General features: G+C 41.7%; 1 protein-coding gene across 4 annotated transcripts in view; it reads left to right on the top strand.

The window, feature by feature from the left end:
- sphkap (SPHK1 interactor, AKAP domain containing) overlaps window positions 1-18,821 on the top strand; it is a 228,576-nt gene that overhangs the window by 192,183 nt on the left and 17,572 nt on the right. For all 4 annotated transcript variants that reach the window (XM_067995140.1, XM_067995137.1, XM_067995139.1 and 1 more), the window contains 2 exons: window positions 22-349; window positions 3,048-6,894. In XM_067995140.1, coding sequence (XP_067851241.1) covers window positions 22-349; window positions 3,048-6,894 — 4,175 coding nt within the window. The remainder of the gene's footprint in view (window positions 1-21; window positions 350-3,047; window positions 6,895-18,821) is intronic.

Raw genomic sequence — 18,821 nt, 5'->3', positions numbered from 1 at the left:
TTTGTAAAATCTTGTTTTTAGGGCCTTAATCAGAAAGATGAATCCGCCAATCATTTGGAAGATGAATGTCTCTCTCTTCCCAAGCAGTGGCCTAGACCGCCAGATGTCTGTTTAGTTCAATCTGCAAGAAGGTGCAGGAAGAATGACATGGCCTGTGTCATTTATGAAATAAACAAATGCATGATTGGCTTGGATTATGTTAAAGGAAAAAAAATACATCTTCACAGCATCACCAATTGCAAGACAGAGGATGACACCAATTGCTCAGTATCATCCATTGAGGAGGACTTTCTCACTGCCTCTGAGCAGTTCGATGATGAGGAAGATGAAGTCAGCAATGTCCTAAATGGTAAGAACATAAGAAATAGGAGCAGGAGCAGGCCATACGGCCCCTCGAGCCTGCTCCGCCATTCAATCAGATCATGGCTCAACTCCATTTGCCTGCCCGATCCCCATATCCTTTCATTTCCCCTAGAGTCCAAAAATCTATCTATCTCAGCCTTGAATATACTCAATGACTGAGTATCCACAGCCCTCTGGGGTAGAGAATTCCAAAGATTCAGAAGAGTGAAGAAATTCCTCCTCATCTCAGTCTTAAATGGCTGACCCCTTATCCTGAGACTATGCCCTCCAGTTCTAGACTCTCCAGCCAGGGGAAACAATTTCTCAGCATCTACCCTATCAAGCCCCTTCAGAATCTTATATGTTTCAATTAGATCACCTCTCATTCTTCTAAACTCCAGAGAGTATAGGCCCAGTCTACTCCTCATAGGACAACCCTCTCATCCCAGGAATTAATCTAGTGAACCTCCATTGCACCGCCTCTAAGGCAAGTATATCTTTCCTCAGATAAGGAGACCAAAACTATACTCCAGGGGAAGTCTCACCAAAGCCCTGTACAATTATAGTAAGACTTCCTTACCCTTGAACTCCAACCCCTTTGCAATAAAGACCAACATGCCATTTGCTTTCCTAATTGCTTGCTGTATCTGCATGCTAACTTTTTGTGTTTCTTGTACTAGGACACCCAAGTCTCTCTGGACACCAACATTTAATAGTTTCTCACCATTTAAAAAATATTCTGTTTTTCTATTCTTCCCACCAAAGTGAATAACCTCACATTTCCCCACATTATACTCCATCTGCCAGCTTCTTGTCCACTCACTTAACCTGTATATACCCATTTGCAGATTATTTGTGTCCTACTCACTGCTTACTTTCCCACCTAGCTTTGTGTCATCTGCAAACTTGGATCCATCACACTCGATCCCTTCATCCAAGTCATTAATATAGATTGTAAGTAGCTGAGGCCCAAGCACCGATTCTTGCGATACCCCACTAGTTACAGCCTGCCAACCTGAAAATGACCCATTTATCTCTATTCTCTGTTTTCTGTCCATTAACTGTTGTCCGTAAGGTCTTATTTTAAGTCAATATTTGTCAACATGTAACACAAAGTTTGCTGCTCACTTGAACTTGATCCTAGAACTACAATCATAACTGGACATGGTAAAAGCGAATTTACAAATGTACAAAGAACACACAGTAAAACCTTTTTATTGCGTATTCTTATTGTAAACTTTTTGTTACAATGAAGGATTCCCATATTCTTTTATAAAGTTTGTTTCACAAGTCTGAAATCTTGTGGATGGTTGGGGATGCCAGATTCTCCATTTATCTCAACTGTACTGAATAATCATAGGTTTGACAACCTTAGGACTTGGACTGATTTCAACGAGTTCTTCTTCATGCAAAGAGTGACCAATCAACACTTGGAATGGACTTCTGGGTAGATAGTGTTATAAACTGGATAGCCAGGTGGTGAAGGATAGAATATTAGAGCCTGGTCTTCAGTTGCTTCCAAGCCTTTATTCATAGAGATCACCATCACACATCGTGCACCCCTAGATAAGCTTCCTCCTATAAATGGATGCAAGAGAGTTCCCAATTGAAACCCACCACCTGAATAAAATTAGATATAAATCACATAGATACAATTAACAGATAGTAGAGACGAAAACCTTGAAATCATTTCAGAGACTGTTCAATGTAGTGATGGAGCCACTGGGTTATTCTAGATGGACCGAATTACCTTCCCCATCCATATATATCTTGTGATCATGCAAAAACTCCAACTAAAAAAAACTTTAAAATGTCCCGTGACCTCAAAGGCAATCAAATGATAACTCAAGGATATCAACTCAACATTGCAATCTACATTATTCAAATCTGATCAATTGAATTTCTCCATTGGCCTAAAAAGAGTTGAACATATGGCCCCAATTTGAACCTAACCCACCCAGTGAGAATGGGGTGGAATCTTGGAGCTGCTCCCACTCTTCTGCTGTAATTCACCAGAAGTCAATGGAAACTCCTTTTACGTGCGATAACGTTTCTGCTGAGCTTCCGGTGAAGTTAAGGTGGTGGTGTGGGAGCAGCTCTGAGAAAATCCCCTGCAATAGTTGACCGCCTAAAATTACCTATATCACTACAAAATGACAAAGTGTTGAACACACAATGAGAGTGATTTTGTTTTTTTCTACTATTCCCACCTTTTGGCAGGAAAGGAGCAGTAGCAAGATCAATATCGGTTATAAAAGAACTTCCCGCCGTCTTCCCGCCCACTGCCATTTTGCACCAGGCCGTGAAATAGGCAGCTATCACACCCACCGGAAACAGGGAGGAGCCACATTACTATATGCTAATTGGAATCCCAGGACATAGATAGGACCCCAGTGCCATTTTCGTCTGTGAACACGTAGCACCTGTCCACTGAAACCAATGGAACATGGCCAAACCAGCATCCCTTAAGGGGTTCACTGGAGGCCACTCTGAAAATGACCATTTTAAAATTGGTAGTGCATTTTTTGGAGCTAGGATGAACAAGAAAGAGAGAGAGCAAATTGTTTAAGTACAAACATCAATTATTTGTTTGTGTAATAGATTGCTTTGCCATATTTGTAACAAAATGCCTTTAAAGAAACAAAGAAAGATATGTGAATCCAGACATATTGTGAACACAAAAATTTTAATTTATGTATTCTTAGATCCTCTGAGGATTAGTGGTTCGGACCCAACAAGAGATACTAAAAAGCCGAAAAGAAACACTAGGGGTCTCTTGCAGATGAGACAAAACAAAGAACATTTCTTTCTAGAAAAGACATGCAATCCCGAGGATACTTCAGTGTCTGGGCATCCAGGTGAGGAGAGCTCTGGAAAAACTGTGCAGATGCTTTGCTGTGAAAGCAACTATTTTACTGGAGAAAGAGATACAGAAAGGCATAAGCCGGAAGAAAACTCTCAAAAAGAAACTCTGGTCTTAAAATCATTTGAAAGCTACCTCTCAGCGAAACATGGTGCAGAGGAAGACCACAATTCTTGCACAATTGAATGTGTTGGTAAGCACCTCCAGAGCAACTCTCTAGCAGAGTACATAGATACACAGGACACAGAAGGTAAACTTAGTGTTTCTTCATCTCTAGAGGATAATCAGAACATGGAGGATGACTACGCTTCAAACTTAGCAGAATCCGTTTTGCAAGATGCCTTCATTAGACTATCCCAGTCAGAGCCTACTTTTACAACAGAGGCTGCAGTTAGCATCTCTGCAGAAAGCCATGATACCCCTTTAGCCAGCAATATGAAAGCAGATGCAACAAACCCTTCTTGTCCGTGGAATGTTCTTCCCAAAATTGTTATTGTACAAAGTCCAGACAACTGTGAGAATGCTTCAGAATGGCAAGATCCAACCAGCCCAACAATGGCCTCATGCCTGGACTCAGATCCTTTGAGTGAACCTCCAGCCTGTGTACAGGAAGGTATGATTGACCATAGCAATTCTGAGTCAAGTCGATTGCCTCCTAGTTCTGTGGAGGTAGCACTAGTCTGTGCTGCCAGTGTTATAGGGACTATTTCAAGCCCTCATGTTACTGAGAGTCTGCAGTTCGACCAAGCCTTACATGATGTAACAGAGAATCTATCTTGCAAAATATATGATGAAGATGGAGCGTTATTAAACGATTCTGAATGTGATGAAATGAACTTCTCATTCTCTTCAGCTCTCTGTGGTGTGACCCAGGTAGCCAGTGCCATAGGAGTTGCAGGGTTCAGTGATGAACCTGACATCAGTTTTTCTGCTGCTTCAAGTGGTCTTCTGTCTGCAGCTGAAACCTCTGGTGCAATTACCCTGCAGTGCAGCGTGAGTGTTGGCAGCTGTGTAGAAAAATTTGCCTGTAACATTGCTGAGGTATTGCTCAAAGAAGCAGCCACTGTTCTTACAAAACCAGACCATTACAAAAGTGTTGGTGAATTTATGGAATCTGTGGACAAAAAGTTAATTGAAACAGTGACGAGTCCAAAAATCTCCCAGCAGGAGGAATTGTCAAGGGATGATTTTGCCCAGAATGTTTCAAATTTAATTCTAAAGCATTCTTTCCAAGAAGCAAATAGAAAAGTGGGAATTGCAAATCAGGAAAAAGAGAACAATTCGGATATGAATCCATCTAGCATATTTATTGAAAGTGCAAATAAGTCTCTTTTCAGCATAATATATTTCACTTGTAGGAAAATCAGAGACATTGTAAGGCATAGTGATGTCTCTATGGTCTTTCAAGAAGATGAAATATACAACTGGAAGGATTCGGAAACCACTATCAAGCAGAAGGATGGACTATCTCTGAATCTTAATAGCAATGACAGTTTTGAAGACTTTGGTCAGCCAAATAATTTTCTCTCTGTTCAAGAGAGCCTGATAGAGCCCACAATCTCAAATGAAAACAGTTTTGGTCATGAAGGGCCAGACTTTACACAGCAGGATAACCTGAACTCAACGTGGATTTACAGCAGACGAGGTAGTGACTGTGCAATAAGTGCACACAATTTAACCGACCAACTGAGATCAAGAAATGCCAGTGCTACTATTACCAATTTTGTTACCCCACATCAGCAGAAAATGTGTGACAAAGATACAAATTCATACTTCTCCATTGACACTCTTGAGACAGATACTGGATATGGTGGTGCCATTCAGGCACAGACCTGTGGTTTTACTAACGCACTTACAGAAACCAGAGAATCGTCGAGAGCCAAACCTCTGCCAGAGAAAGAACAGAACATCTTTGTGATAAATGCACAAAATACCTTAAGTCCATCTAAATCTTCATTCCATGTTATGCAGTCAACAGACACAAACATAGATAGAATGTACAGCACAGAAACAGGCCTTTCAATAAACGGGTTTGCTGACCAGATATCCAAAACAGTTGTTTCCATGGCGACAGAAATGGCAGCCATTTGCCTCGAAAATACAAATGCTAAGCAGCCATGGTTCTGTCCTTGGAAAAGAAGACTTGGAGATCCTGAGAAATTCATGGTTCCACAATCATCCTCATCCAGAGTAGTCATGAGGAGTAAAGAATCCCAACCCATCACTCCAATTGTCAAGAGACTTAAGCCACCCAGGCTTAGTGAGATTAAAAGAAAAACACAAGAACGACCTGAACTAAAGGAAAAGCTAATGAACAGAGTGGTTGATGAATCACTGAATTTTGATGATGCCTTAGACCCAATAAACAACTTTGCCAATGAGGTGGCAGCAAAAATCGTAAACTCAGCTGAATTAGCAGTGGTTGACTCTGTGAGGCAAGGACAGGGGCTGGCTCGAAATAGGCTGCTGTGTGAGAGGTGGAGCAGGGGAAAGGCATCCAGTTATGAAAGCATTCCAGAAGAGGACACAGATTCCAACAGCTCGTGGGCTGCGCTAGGTGCCATGACTAAACTTGGTCAGCCAATAAGCAATGCCAGTTCCATCTCAAAGCAATCAAGCTGCGAGAGTATCACTGATGAATTTTCCAACTTTATGGTGAATCAAATGGAAAATGAAGGGTGGGGATTCGATTTGTTGCTGGATTACTATGCCGGAAAGCACGCCAGCAATATTTTAAATGCAGCACTCCAGCAGGTGTGCAGAAAGAATGGGCACCTTAGTGTAAATACATCCTGCCTTTCAAATCAATCTAGTACAGAGAGCATAACGGAGGAGTTCTACAGATACATGCTCAAGGAGCTGGATAAAGAAAACAAAGAAAATAAAAGTAACAAAGAATGGCACAATGCACTAGTTGCCCCAGCTGGGCGAACAACCATGTGTTTCAGGCAGTCATCGATGCCAGACAGACGAATGTCAGAGGGAAGACTAACAGTAACTCCCCCTGTGAAAGCAAATTCCTTCGATGGCTTTGCCCAAAATGATCGCAGAAACACATTAGGTATACATATAGGTGACACGGCATTGTCCACGAACCTCTATAAATCTCTAACAGACTCTTGTTTGTATCGAAAGTGTAAAACCGACCACATCACCGATATGCTGATAAGTGAAACTTGGTCAAATTCCATTGAGGCCCTAATGAGAAAAAATAAAATTATTTGTTGTGACACTGACGGTCAGAGTGCCGAGCAGTTACCAAGCGAAGCCCAGCCACATGTTGAACAATGTGCCATCGAGGTAGTTTCAGACACTGTTAAGTGTAGGAAATCATCCATCAGCAGTCAGCCAGATTCCATTGAGACTGCACCCCATGACTCCGAAACAGAAACCAGAAAATGTGAGGTGTCCGTTGGCCATAAATTGGACAAAACAAAATTAGCGGTTGAAAGAAAGTGCTTCACACCACACGATTGGGCAACTGTGAAGAAAAAGAAATTGTCCCACTGCCCAAGGGAAGTCCCTTTAATTCATGTAGAGGATGATCAAAGAGAAGAGATCAAGGAATGCCTTCAGGGAAAAACTGTCCCCAATACTAAGGCATCGACTGAAAAGAGACTAATGGATAGGAAACTTCCAGAAGTTGATTCTGAAGGGCATACTGAGTCAAGTTCTATAACATCCAGCAGGTAAATGACAGAACAAAGTCAGCAAATGTCATCTCGTTGTTTGCTAGTACTGCTTTAAACCATCTCACAGTTGTGACCTGTAACAGAACTTAAAATCAGGAGGTTTCTTTGCATCATTTTACATTATTCTAAAACAATAGGAAAGGGATTATAAGCATAGAATGACACATTATGGTAAGATGTTGGTTTACATCTGTGATTCCTTATGCAGCAAGCTCCTGATCTTAGCTGTACTGCTAAACAGAGAAGCTGATGAACACCAGTGAGGAGGTAAGGGAAGGGGAAAATTGAGTATAGCAAGTCGTGATGGAATGCTCAGTTGCACCTCCTACTGGTTAGCTCAGGCACTCAGTCATTGGGAACCGATCATCTTCCTCACCAAGTAATGGTACAAGGTCCAGGGAAATCTTATGAGATGGGAATAAAGTTAAAATGAATTTTTTAGAATGGAGAGACAATGTTTGAAAAAGTTACACAAACCTTGGGCGATAATGCAAAATGGACGATTTTTACACTCCACCCCATTTTCTTTTCCATTGCATGATGTGAATGGGTTAATATATCACAGGACTAACAATTACTCATTTACCACAGTGTTTTGCATCAGATATTACGTGGGCTGCCCCAGTCCACTCTGTTGTCCTGTAAATTTCAAAAGCTAGTAAATATCATACTGACAGACTATTATTCAGGCTAAAAACTAATAGTCTCATTTTTTTTACAAGTAGTTATCCAGAAGCAGAGTATGCACACCAAGAAACTAGGGCCTACAATTTCAGTGAGTGTTCTTCCGACCTCCCGTTGTAAGTTCAGCAGACACTCCGTAAGGAGCCATTTATGCCATTACTCTGGGATTTCCACTGATCTGCCACTGAAGTTGCAGCAGGAGATCAGAGAAACCTGTAGAAATTCTACTCCTAATAATACGGTACTTCACATACACTGCTCCAGGAATGAGTTCAAAATCCTTGTAGTTGTTTTCAGAATCACATAACTGAGTCTCTAATGAAACATTAAGTGAAGGGTGACCCACACGGAGGTCCTTTGTTTCCTCAAAGTGGGCTAGGCAGTCAAAATAGGGGACTGGAGATTTGGAGAAAACCCATACCTTTGATAAAGTTCTTCTGGACCTCCAAAGGGCAGATTTCCTTTGAAGATCGAAAAGGTTCTTTCTGAATGGTGAGGTAATCAAAGTAATAGTTATTTCTAACACTCCAGTAGATAAGATGTGAACAACAGTCTTTTGGTTCTCTGTTGAGTTATTTACTCTGAATCCTTGGCTACAGTGGAAATGCCTGGCACGAGACTGCAAATTTGCACATCAAAATTTCAAAGATGTGATGGACTATTCTAACTTAATTAGTTAACAGGAACATTGGAATTGCTGGACGGCAAAAGACCAAGGTCCATCTAGTTTGCTTTCTATCATCCTGATAGTTACATGAAACAACAATAATGAAGTTGTTGACTAATCATAGCAATCAATCATTATCAATTAGTCTACAACAGACTCACACATAAGGTGAGGAAAACCTTTGGGAACCATAGGTGCAAAGTCACCTGTCCCTCCAAAGCATGCTACACTTACTGTAGGTCTTGTCTCAAATTACACACATACTGCATCCCAAAATATTTTCTATAAGAAATCTATCTAATTTGCACTTGAATGAATCAAAACTTTCTGCTTTCACTGTATCCCTCGGATGCATGTTCCATAGATTGACCACTCGCTCACTGAAATACTGGCCTTGATATTAACACGCCCCCCCCCCCCCCCCCGCCATTGACGGGCGGGAGAGGATCGAGGAGGGGTAAAAAATGGGGAACACATCCCCAACACACCCGTTGCCGTTGCCGTTTTTACGGCGGTGAGTTTCGTGTCATGTGAGTGTTCCGCTGTAGAGAGGCAGGACACTTCATTAATATGTTTAAATCAGGCTCCCTAGTTGCAGTTAGGAGCCTAATTTAAATTTAACAGTTGCCGCGGGGGTTTCCCAGGGCTCAGGAAACAAAAGGGAGGCGGGAGCTGCCGGCTCAAGAAGGTAAGTGCTTTTTATGGCACTCCTTGTGGGCCAGAAGGGTGAGGAGTGTTCCCCCGGCCCCTCAAGGAAGCCTACGGCCCCCCCCCTCCTGCCGCGATGGGTGACCTCCCCACTCCAGCCATGATCTCCGGCCTTCCTCCCTCCCGCAATGGCCCTCTTTCCCACCCCAAGCCCTGATCTCTCGCTCTCTCCCTTCCGCGATGGCCGATCCTCTCTCCCCCCCCCCCCCCCCACCAAGTTCCGACCTCTTGCTCCTTCCCCCCTCAGGATTTCTGGGGACCGTCCCCATGGGTCTCTGGCTGCGGCCTCCTGCCACTGGTTTTCCCACCCGACAGCTGGCCGGTTAACAATTTGGCTGGCTGCCGGGTAGGGAACGGAAGAAAAAATATATAATGTGGTCCTGCTGTTAAATTCGTCAGGACATCCACGTCCCCGGCCTTGCCAGGTTTTCTCCATGCTACTGCGCTGCCCCGCACCCTCCCCACCTTCCCGTAAATATAAAGGCCATTGTTTCCACAGTTAGTTTTGAATTCACCTCCTTCAAGCGCAGGCCGTTTTTGATCAAGTTGTAACACCAAGCAATGGCTCACCCTTCTCCATGAAACTAATAGCAACACTTGGCATGTTCTTGTGTTGTTTTTCTCCATCGACACCAAGCCAAAAGAACTTAGACAGATGTCAACTGTCTCAGCCACAGCTAACTGAAGCCACTTTTAAAGCACATTATACTGACAAATCTAAAATCATTTCCAAAGATAAATACAATATACAAATTTTCTTTTTTGAGACCTGATGGAGGTTTCTTCTGTTACACAAGAGTCCTCCCAACTGGTAAGATACAAGTGCTAGTAGTAATCCTGGAATAAATACAACGCTCAGTATCATGTCATTATTCCTGTCAAAGGAAGCTTCATGTCAGTGAGTGATAAAAGTTTTGTTACCAGTAAAACATTCCAGGTTACCACGATAGCACACTGCGATGGTATGCCACTGTGAAAAAGGAAAGGAAAGGAAGTGCATTAATATAGCACCTTTCACAACCTCACAGCCAATGAAATACTTTTGAAGTGTAGTCACTGTTGTAACATAGGGAAACGTGACAGCCAATTTGGTTCCACGTTAGCAATGAGATACATGACCAGATATAGGGTTGGACTTTGCCGTGAGCAGCGAACGAACATTAGTCTTGCACTTGCCCATAGATTTTCGATGAGCTTTTGCATGGCAAGTTCCTGGAAACTAAAGATCCATCCAACGCGGCGCCCTCTACAGGGCATCTGGGACCTGTGTGAACAGCTGTGTATCTCCACAATCAATCAGATTGAAGCATCATTAATAACAGCACAGAGTCAGGTCCAGGAAGTGTAAGTTAGAATAATGAATTCAATGTCAAATCAGGTGCAGAAAGCAAAATAAAGAGAGGGTAAGAAAGATTGAATTAAGAGACAGAGATAAAAGAGACAAAGAAAATGTAAAAAACAAATACTTATTTAAATTTAACATTTTTTTTAATGTCCAACAATAATTAAAATCTGGAGGAATGAGATTCCACACCTGCTAAAGTTAATTTTCAGTGCCAGAGAGGTTGTTTTGCAGTAATTAAGATGTACCAAGGCATTATACGGGTACTTAAACTTGAAATGACTTGATGTAACTTTTCTTGGTGACTTTAGTTCGTATCTATCTGTTAAGTACAGGAACTCCACTCCATTCAATACATTTGAATAGGGAGCCAGCTGACGAGATGCTGTTGCGTGCAGCTTATGGAGGGAGGTCGCATCTCAGCCAGCAACTTCTGGATTTCCGTGTTTAACTGTGCATGTGCGGTCGCCAGAAGTTACTGTCCGATTTGCACATAAATAACAGTGAGCACTGTTAGCCTCATCACTATTTTTGCAGCAAAATCCAGCCCAACCTGTTTTTTCAGTTGAGGGATAAATATTGGACAGGACACCAGGAAAACTTCCCTATTCTTTCTCAAATAGTGCCATGGGATCTTTTATGTCCACCTGAGAGGGCAGACGGGGCCTCGGTTTAACATCTCATCGGCATTTCTGACAGTGCAGCACTCCCTCAGTACTGTACTAAACTGTCAACCTAGATTATGAGCTCAATCTCTGGAGTAGGACTTAAACCCACGACCTTCTGATTCAGAGTTCAGAGGCAAGAGTGCTACCAATGAGCCAAAACTGACTCCTGACTGTACTGGTAAGATGAAGGTTTCCATCCATGATTCTTCACACTGCAAGTTCTCAGTCCTGACTAGCACAGTAAAAGGAGGGCCTGAGCAGTGGTGTGTCATGCCAGGCTGCTCTTGTGTTGCCCTCCAAGCAACCATGGAAGTAACATAATCATAGGTTTAGAAAAGATCCTTTACTTACCTTTTTTCAGGAGAATTGTGGCAGGCGCATAGAAAGGAAAAAATATTTTTAAAATGGGAATCTTTAAAAATCTGCTGACCTGCAGTGAACAGAAACTTTTGGGGTTAAAGCTCCTTAATGCTGGAGAAATGTCCCAATGCTGCCAAGTTCACCCTTGGCTTAGAATAGCTTCTCATTGAATTAATTGGATTGGTTTCCATTTCATGTGTTGTCCCTCAGGGATAATCTTCTCAATGCAGGTGATAAGTACAACCTTGAATTTCTGACTGTAGTTGTCACAAACCAATCTGTGGTCATGTTTGACATGAATCCTTAAGCTGCTTTATGTCGCATGGACATACAGAGCAACAGTTATGATGAAATCCACTTAGTTCAATCAGTACAACTTGTCTTTCATAAGAATATAAAAACAATGAATACATTATGTTTCCCCACATCAGTGAGTAATCCAATTTAACTTAAACAAACTAATTTCTCCCCCACCCATTGTATCCTTCTCACAACCTTCTGGGCCTCGCTGCTTTGAAGATTTTTGTTTTAAAAGCTCTGACTGCTCATGCAGCCTTCCTTTTCAAAAGCCTTTCTGCCTGTCTGTATCCCTGTCTCTATCTTACATCTCTTGCTGTTCACAGCCATGAAAGGCAATCAATGACTTTCCAATACAATGTTTGTGAGGTGTTTAACAATTACAGAGATAACCTAATGAATTGCTTATTATTTATAAACTAGGAAGAAACATCAACGTTAGCTCATTTGTATCTAAGTTGCTTATCTCTCAAACCTTTTTTTAACTTGAATGAATATATTATGCTTTAAAAGTCAGCATTTAAAGTAACTCTTTTGCCAAATAATTTCTGTGGAAAAATAATCAAAAGATCCTGAAATGTGACAGGCACAGGCTGATTATTCTAAAACTAACCTGGGGTTAATTTGATGAAAACTGGATTTGACCTGATTTGTATCTTTGAATGCTCATTTCTCTTGAATAAATTGGCAATATACATGCTTAAATTGCCACAATATCCTTCTGTACATATTCAGTGTCTCATCACCAATTTCCTGGTAGTTGTCAGACAGTTAGCTGAACAACTCTGGCGACTGGAGCTATTGAATAAAGATATGTTTGTTTTACACACAGATGTATTTTAAATGAATAGCGTAGACTGCATTATTTAATATATACAGCGTTTTTTTCTGATCAACTTTAGATTATAAGTTGACAGCAATAAAGTCACGATTGTTAATTCTTCAATGTGAATATCATCATGCATCAATGAGACACAGATCACTGGCAATTGGCATTTAACTTGAAAACCACAAACCAAAAAGAAACAGGAAATGTAACGAGAAGAAGGGAGAAAAAGTCATGATTAGCTTGCGACACCTGTATAGTAAATAAAGGATTGTGATTTGTTTTAATCATATGTGTGAAAGCAAAAGTTAATTATATAGCAACTAACTCCATAAGCAATAGATAAATAAACATAATTTGCCCAGAAAGCCTGAATGGAACCAATTAAGCACATTTAAATAACTGTAGTTTTACAGCACAACGCAGCCACTCAACAAGGAGCTATTTTTGTAAAGCTTTCTTTTTACACACAAGGACTGAGCATTGTGCTAAAGATTTAGTTTGTAACTTACATTAATCCACTTTTTATTACAAATCTGCATTTTTAATAAAGGTGCCAATATAGTCAACTAGTCTAAAACTGGACTTGATGTATTGAAACTCCCGATATAATGACACTTTCATTCCAACTTCACAAAGATAAGTGAAGAATGGTATTTGTCTCAACTTAGAGCAACAAAACATACAGTACACCATGGATCAAGAGCTTTGATTCACTACAAAGTTTGAAATTTTAACAGATTTCAGTTCTGGGACCCACTTTTCAGATCTGTGATAGGTTCAAAGCTCATCAGACTTGGTAAGTTGCGGTGAACTGAGTTACTTCAATACAACAACAACTTGCATTTCTATAGCCAGGGCTGGTGTTTGCTTACGGGGGCTCTGTGCAAAGTTTCGGATTTGGAGCTCCGGCATTTTACTAGACAAATTTATCACTGGATTGCTCGGGGCTAATGCCGCCCCTGTACATAGTACCTTTAACATGGAAAAATGTCCCACAGAGGCATAATCAGAAAAAAAGAATGCCATGCCAAAGGAGATATTAGAATGGATGACCAACACCTTGGTCAAAGAGTTGGGCTTTAAGGAAGGTCTTAAAGGAAGAGTGGAAGGTAGAGAGATGGAGGGGTTAAGGGTGGGAATTCCATAGCATGGGACGTGAGTAGCTGAAGGTACGACTACCAATGGCGGGACAAAGACAGAAGGGTTGCACAAAAGGAGAAAGTTAGAGGAATCGAAAGTTTGGGGGGGTGGGGTGGTTATAGGGCTGGAGACAGATTCAGAAATAGGGAGAGGCAAAGCCATGAGGAGATTTAAGCACGAGGATGAGAATTTTAAATTTGACACATTGAAAGACAGGAAGCTAATATAGCTCAGTGAGGACGGGGGTGACAGGTGAACGGGACTTAGTGCAGGATAGGATACAGGCAGCAGAGTTTTGGATGATCTGAAGTTAATGGATGATGGAGGGCCAGCCAAGAGAGCATTGGAAGAGTCTAGTTGGAGGTGACAAAGGAATGGATGAGGGTTTCAGTAGCCGATGGGCCGAGGTAGGGGCAGAAGCGAGCAATGCAATCGGCGTGTTTTGTGATGGAGAGGATATTGTGTTGGAAGCTTAGATATTTACTCTATCACTAGTTGGAATGCAAATGTTTACATGGCTCATGAAGGGCTCCAGTGATAGAAAACAATTACTCCATGTTTTCTATCTCCCATCCCAATTGGATTCTTGTTTTTTTCAGTAGATTCAAGCACTTTAACAATAACTGCTCATATTTGATATGTTTGGCTTAAATATAATATCTTAGTGTCAACTCTGCATTATATATACTATAGTAAGAGGGAGTATTTCACTCCTGGCTGGTTCTGTATGGATTGTATGTTCCACTGTTAAACCCTGTAGTTTTATCCAGTAAGTTGAGTTACTTGTATATCCCCAATAAGCTGATTTCTGAAAGCTGGACAAGGTCTGCTTATGATGGAGGAGTCTTTGTTTTCATGTGTCTAGTATTTTAGATGGTTGCTGTCTGAATAGTGTACATCTCTCATACAATGTATGGGCTGGATTTTCCTTTTCAACATGGGGGAAATTATAATGGGGAACAAAGAAATGGCAGAACAATTAAACACATTCTTTGGTTCTGTCTTCACAAAGGAGGAAACAAATAACCTCCCAGAAATGTTAGGGAACCAAGGATCTAGTGAGATGGAGGAACGGAAGGAAACCAGTATTAGTAAAAAAATAGTGCTAGGGAAATTAATGGGGCTAAAGGCTGACAAATCCCCAGGGCCTGATAATCTACATCCCATAGTACTAACGGAAGTGGCCCTGGTGATCATCTTCCAAAATTCTATAGACTCTGGAACAGTTCCTACAGATTGGAAGGTGGCAAATGTAACTCCACTATTTAAAAAAAAGGGAGAGAAAAAACAGGGAATTACAGACCAGTTAGCCTAACATCAGTAGTGGGGAAAATGCTAGAGTCTATTATAAAAGATGTGATAACAGAACACTTGGAAGGCATTAACAGGATTGGACAAAATCAGCATGGCTTTATGAAAGGGAAATCATGCTTAACAAATCTACTGGAGTTTTTTGAGGATGTAACTAGTAGAATAGATAGGGGAGAACCAGTGGATGTGGTTTATTTGGATTTTCAGAAATCTTTTGATAAGGTCCCACACAAGAGGTTAGTGTGCAAAATCAAAGCACATGGGATTGGGGGGAATATACTGGCATGGATTGAGAATTGGTTGACAGATAGGAAACAGAGTAGGAATAAACGGGTCTTTTTCCGGCTGGCAGGCAGTGACTAGTGAGGTACCACAGGGATCAGTGCTTGGGCCCCAGCTATTCACAATATATATCAATGATTTGGATGAGGGAACTAAATGTAACATTTCCAAGTTTCCAAAGCTGGGGTGGAATGTGAGCTGTGAGGAGGATGCAAAGAGGCTCCAATGTCATTTAGACAAGTTGGTTGAATGGGCAAGAACACGACACATGCAGTATAATGTGGATAAATGTGAGGTTATCCATTTTGGTTGTAAAACAGAAAGGCAGATTATTATCTGAATGGTGATAGATTGGGAAAAGGGGAGGTGCAACGAGACCTGGGTGTCCTTGTACACCAGTCGCTGAAAGCGAGAATTCAGGTACAGCAAGCAGTTAGGAAGGCGAATGGTATGTTGGCCTTCATTGCAAGAGGATTTGAGTACAAGAGCAGGGATGTCTTACTGCAGTTGTACAGGGCCTTGGTGAGACCACAGCTGGAATATTGTGTGCAGTTTTGGTCTCCTTATCTGAGGAAGGATGTCCTTGCCATGGAGGGAGTGCAACGGAGGTTTACCAGACTGATTCCTGGGATGGCAGGACTGATGTATGAGGAGAGATTGGGTCGACTAGGCCTATATTCACTAGAGTTTAGAAGAATGAGAGGTGATCTCATCGAAACATATAAAATTCTAACAGGACTAGACAGACTTGATGCAGGGAGAATGTTCCCAATGGCTGGGGAGTCCAGAACCAGGGGTCACAGTCTCAGAATACGGGGTATGCCATTTAGAACCGAGATGAGGAGAAATTTCTTCACTCAGAGGGTGGTGAACCTGTGGAATTCTCTACCACAGAAGGCAGTGGAGGCCAAGTCATTAGATGTATTCAAGAAGGAGATAGATATATTTCTTAATGCTAAAGGGATCAAGGGATATGGGGAAAAAGCAGGAACAGGGTACTGAGTTAGATGATCAGTCATGATCATTTTGAATGGCGGAGCAGGCCCGAAGGGCCGAATGGCCTATTCTTGCTCCTATTTTCTATGTTTCTTACATCTATTTTTTGATGGCTTCGGGGCATTAAAACCAGTAAAATGGGACAGTATGGCTTATCCTTGCAATACTGCCCCAAAAAGTTGTACCGAGATTCTTTATCTGAAAAACCTCCAGTCTGCAGTGCCGCTCACCTAAAGACCTCCCCTGCTCCCCACTGCATGTAAATAGGGGTGGGTGTCTGTGACAAATGTTCGTGTATCACTTCTGCCTTAAATCTGACCTCTGAAAATACTACCACTGTATAAGTGGCAGCATGAGCAGCACATCAGCATCCTTGAGGCAGATACCAGAAGTAAAAGCCCTCACAGAGAAGTTTAATTCAGCATTCTTTTATAGTACTGTACAGAACAGATCAAGAACGAATTACAATTAACTGACCTGGAGAACTCATATGTTGTGGTGGAACTCCTCTTATCCTAATTCCATTTCAAAGACTGTGGCCAGCTCTTCAATATTTATACTCAACGTTTACTAATTTCAGTAATGGTTGCTCAAGGATACCCCAGAACCATTCCTCTGTTATCTTAAACTCAGCTGCTATCTTCTCAGCAAAGAACATCTGTTTACATGCATCTCTTTGTTGTCTCAAACTCAGCTACAATTTTCCCAACAAAGGACATCTGTTTCACATCCCTTCTGTGGACAATTAAGGCATATCTATCTGGGCAATTAATTTACACAGGCACAATCCAATTAAGAACGCTGGTTCCTATACAATTAAGGCATAAACGAGCTAGGTATATAGCTCATTCAAGTATAACCTAATGAAAAATGCTATAAAAGAAGTTCAGTTACCAAAATCTTACCTGCTTACATTTGTAAGGTTATTGAAACTTTTCTTGTACTGTGTGGCAACTTGTGGGGTGGTGGAGGTTGTACTCATTGCCTCTGCCACCTCCCTCCATATTGTCTGGGTCATCCTCTTATGGGACTTCCTGCCTTCAGTCTCCAGGATACCTTCTCTTCAGGACTTTATTTCTACTAAGACAGCCAGCGAAGCATCAATAAATCTGGAGCCCTTCCTGCTGCTGATCTGCCCTCCCAATGCTCCTCACTCGTTGCTGAAATTTTCTGCTACTCCCTGCCAAAGAACATATGCCCCTTTAATCAGCTGCAATCTATTAAATACTGTGGCACCACCCTCTCTACAGCAGTAAATCAATAGGCAGCGGTTTTACTGCTGTAACTGATGAAGACCAGTCCGGGAAACTTAAGTGAGTAGCTGGAAGCCCCACCCCACTGGAAACTCGCCAATGGGAAGAGAATCCAGCCATGCACAAATCTCCTTCAGCTCCCACAAGAATGCGATTCAGAGTCCACAGGGTAAAATACAGATCCAACAGAGAGGTCTTTGGTATTTGGTCATTAAGTCTCAAAGTTTAATTCTATGCGGAGAAGACATTGGTGACCGTTTTTAATTGAACTCCACAATTAAAACTGCATAGCACTTGGGAGGTCATTTTCACTTTTGGCAGTGGTGGAAAACTGACGGATTGGTCGCCCGTTATACACCTGTCAGATTTTCTTTTCTATTGATTTCAGTGTAAAGGAAAATTGGGCGGGTGTATTACGGCCGGCCAATCCACTACCACCAGTTTCCCGTCACCGCCAAAAGTGAAAATCTGTCCCATTGTGTGAGAGGGCTGGTCCCAACTCATGGCTGATTGTAATTTACTGTCCCAATCACTGATTGTATCACTTAGTTGCACTTACAGTAAATAAAATACTGTAAGTGATTTCCCCTTACAGCGTCGACAAGTTTAGTTGCAAGTAGGTACAGCACAGAAGGAGGCCATTCGGCCCATCGTGCCTGTGCTGGCTCTTTGAAAGAGCTGGTCAATTAGTGCCACTCCCCCGCTCTTTCCTCATAGCCCTGTAATTTTTTTCCCTTCAAGTATTTATCTAATTCCCTTTTGAAAGTTGCTATTGAATCTAATTCCACCACCCTTTCAGGCAGTGCATTCCAGATCATTACAACTTGTTGCATAAAAAAATGTTTCCTCCTGTTGCCTCTGGCTCTTTTGCCGATCACCTTAAATCTGTGTCCTCTAGTTACCGACCCTTCTGCCACTGGAAACAGTTTCTCCTTATTTACTCTATCAAAACCGTTCATGATTTTGAACACCTCTATCAAATCTCCCCTTAACCTTCTCTGCTCTAAGCAGAACAACCCCAGCTTCTTCAGTCTCTCCACATAACTAAAGTCCCTCATACCTGGTACCATTCTAGTAAATCTCTTCTGCACCCTCTCTAAAGCCTTGACATCCTTCCTAAAGTGTGGTACCCAGAATTGAACACAATACTCCAGCTAAAGGTTTAGCATGGCTTCCTTGCTTTTGTACTCTATGCCTCTGGTAATAACGCCCAGGCTTCCATATGCTTTTTAACAGTCTTCTCAACTTGTCCTGCCACCTTCAAAGATTTGTGTATTAAATAAAAAGTAATTGTTTTCACATTTAAGGGGTAATTTTCTGACTTTGTGCTTACATTGCCTTGCTCACCAGAAGCGCCCATCAGAAATAGGCACTCCCACGATCTTCC

The sequence above is a fragment of the Heptranchias perlo genome, chromosome 13 (genome assembly GCF_035084215.1).
Source record: "Heptranchias perlo isolate sHepPer1 chromosome 13, sHepPer1.hap1, whole genome shotgun sequence".
Classification (NCBI taxonomy): domain Eukaryota; kingdom Metazoa; phylum Chordata; class Chondrichthyes; order Hexanchiformes; family Hexanchidae; genus Heptranchias; species Heptranchias perlo.
This window is presented reverse-complemented; position numbering and strand designations above follow the sequence as displayed.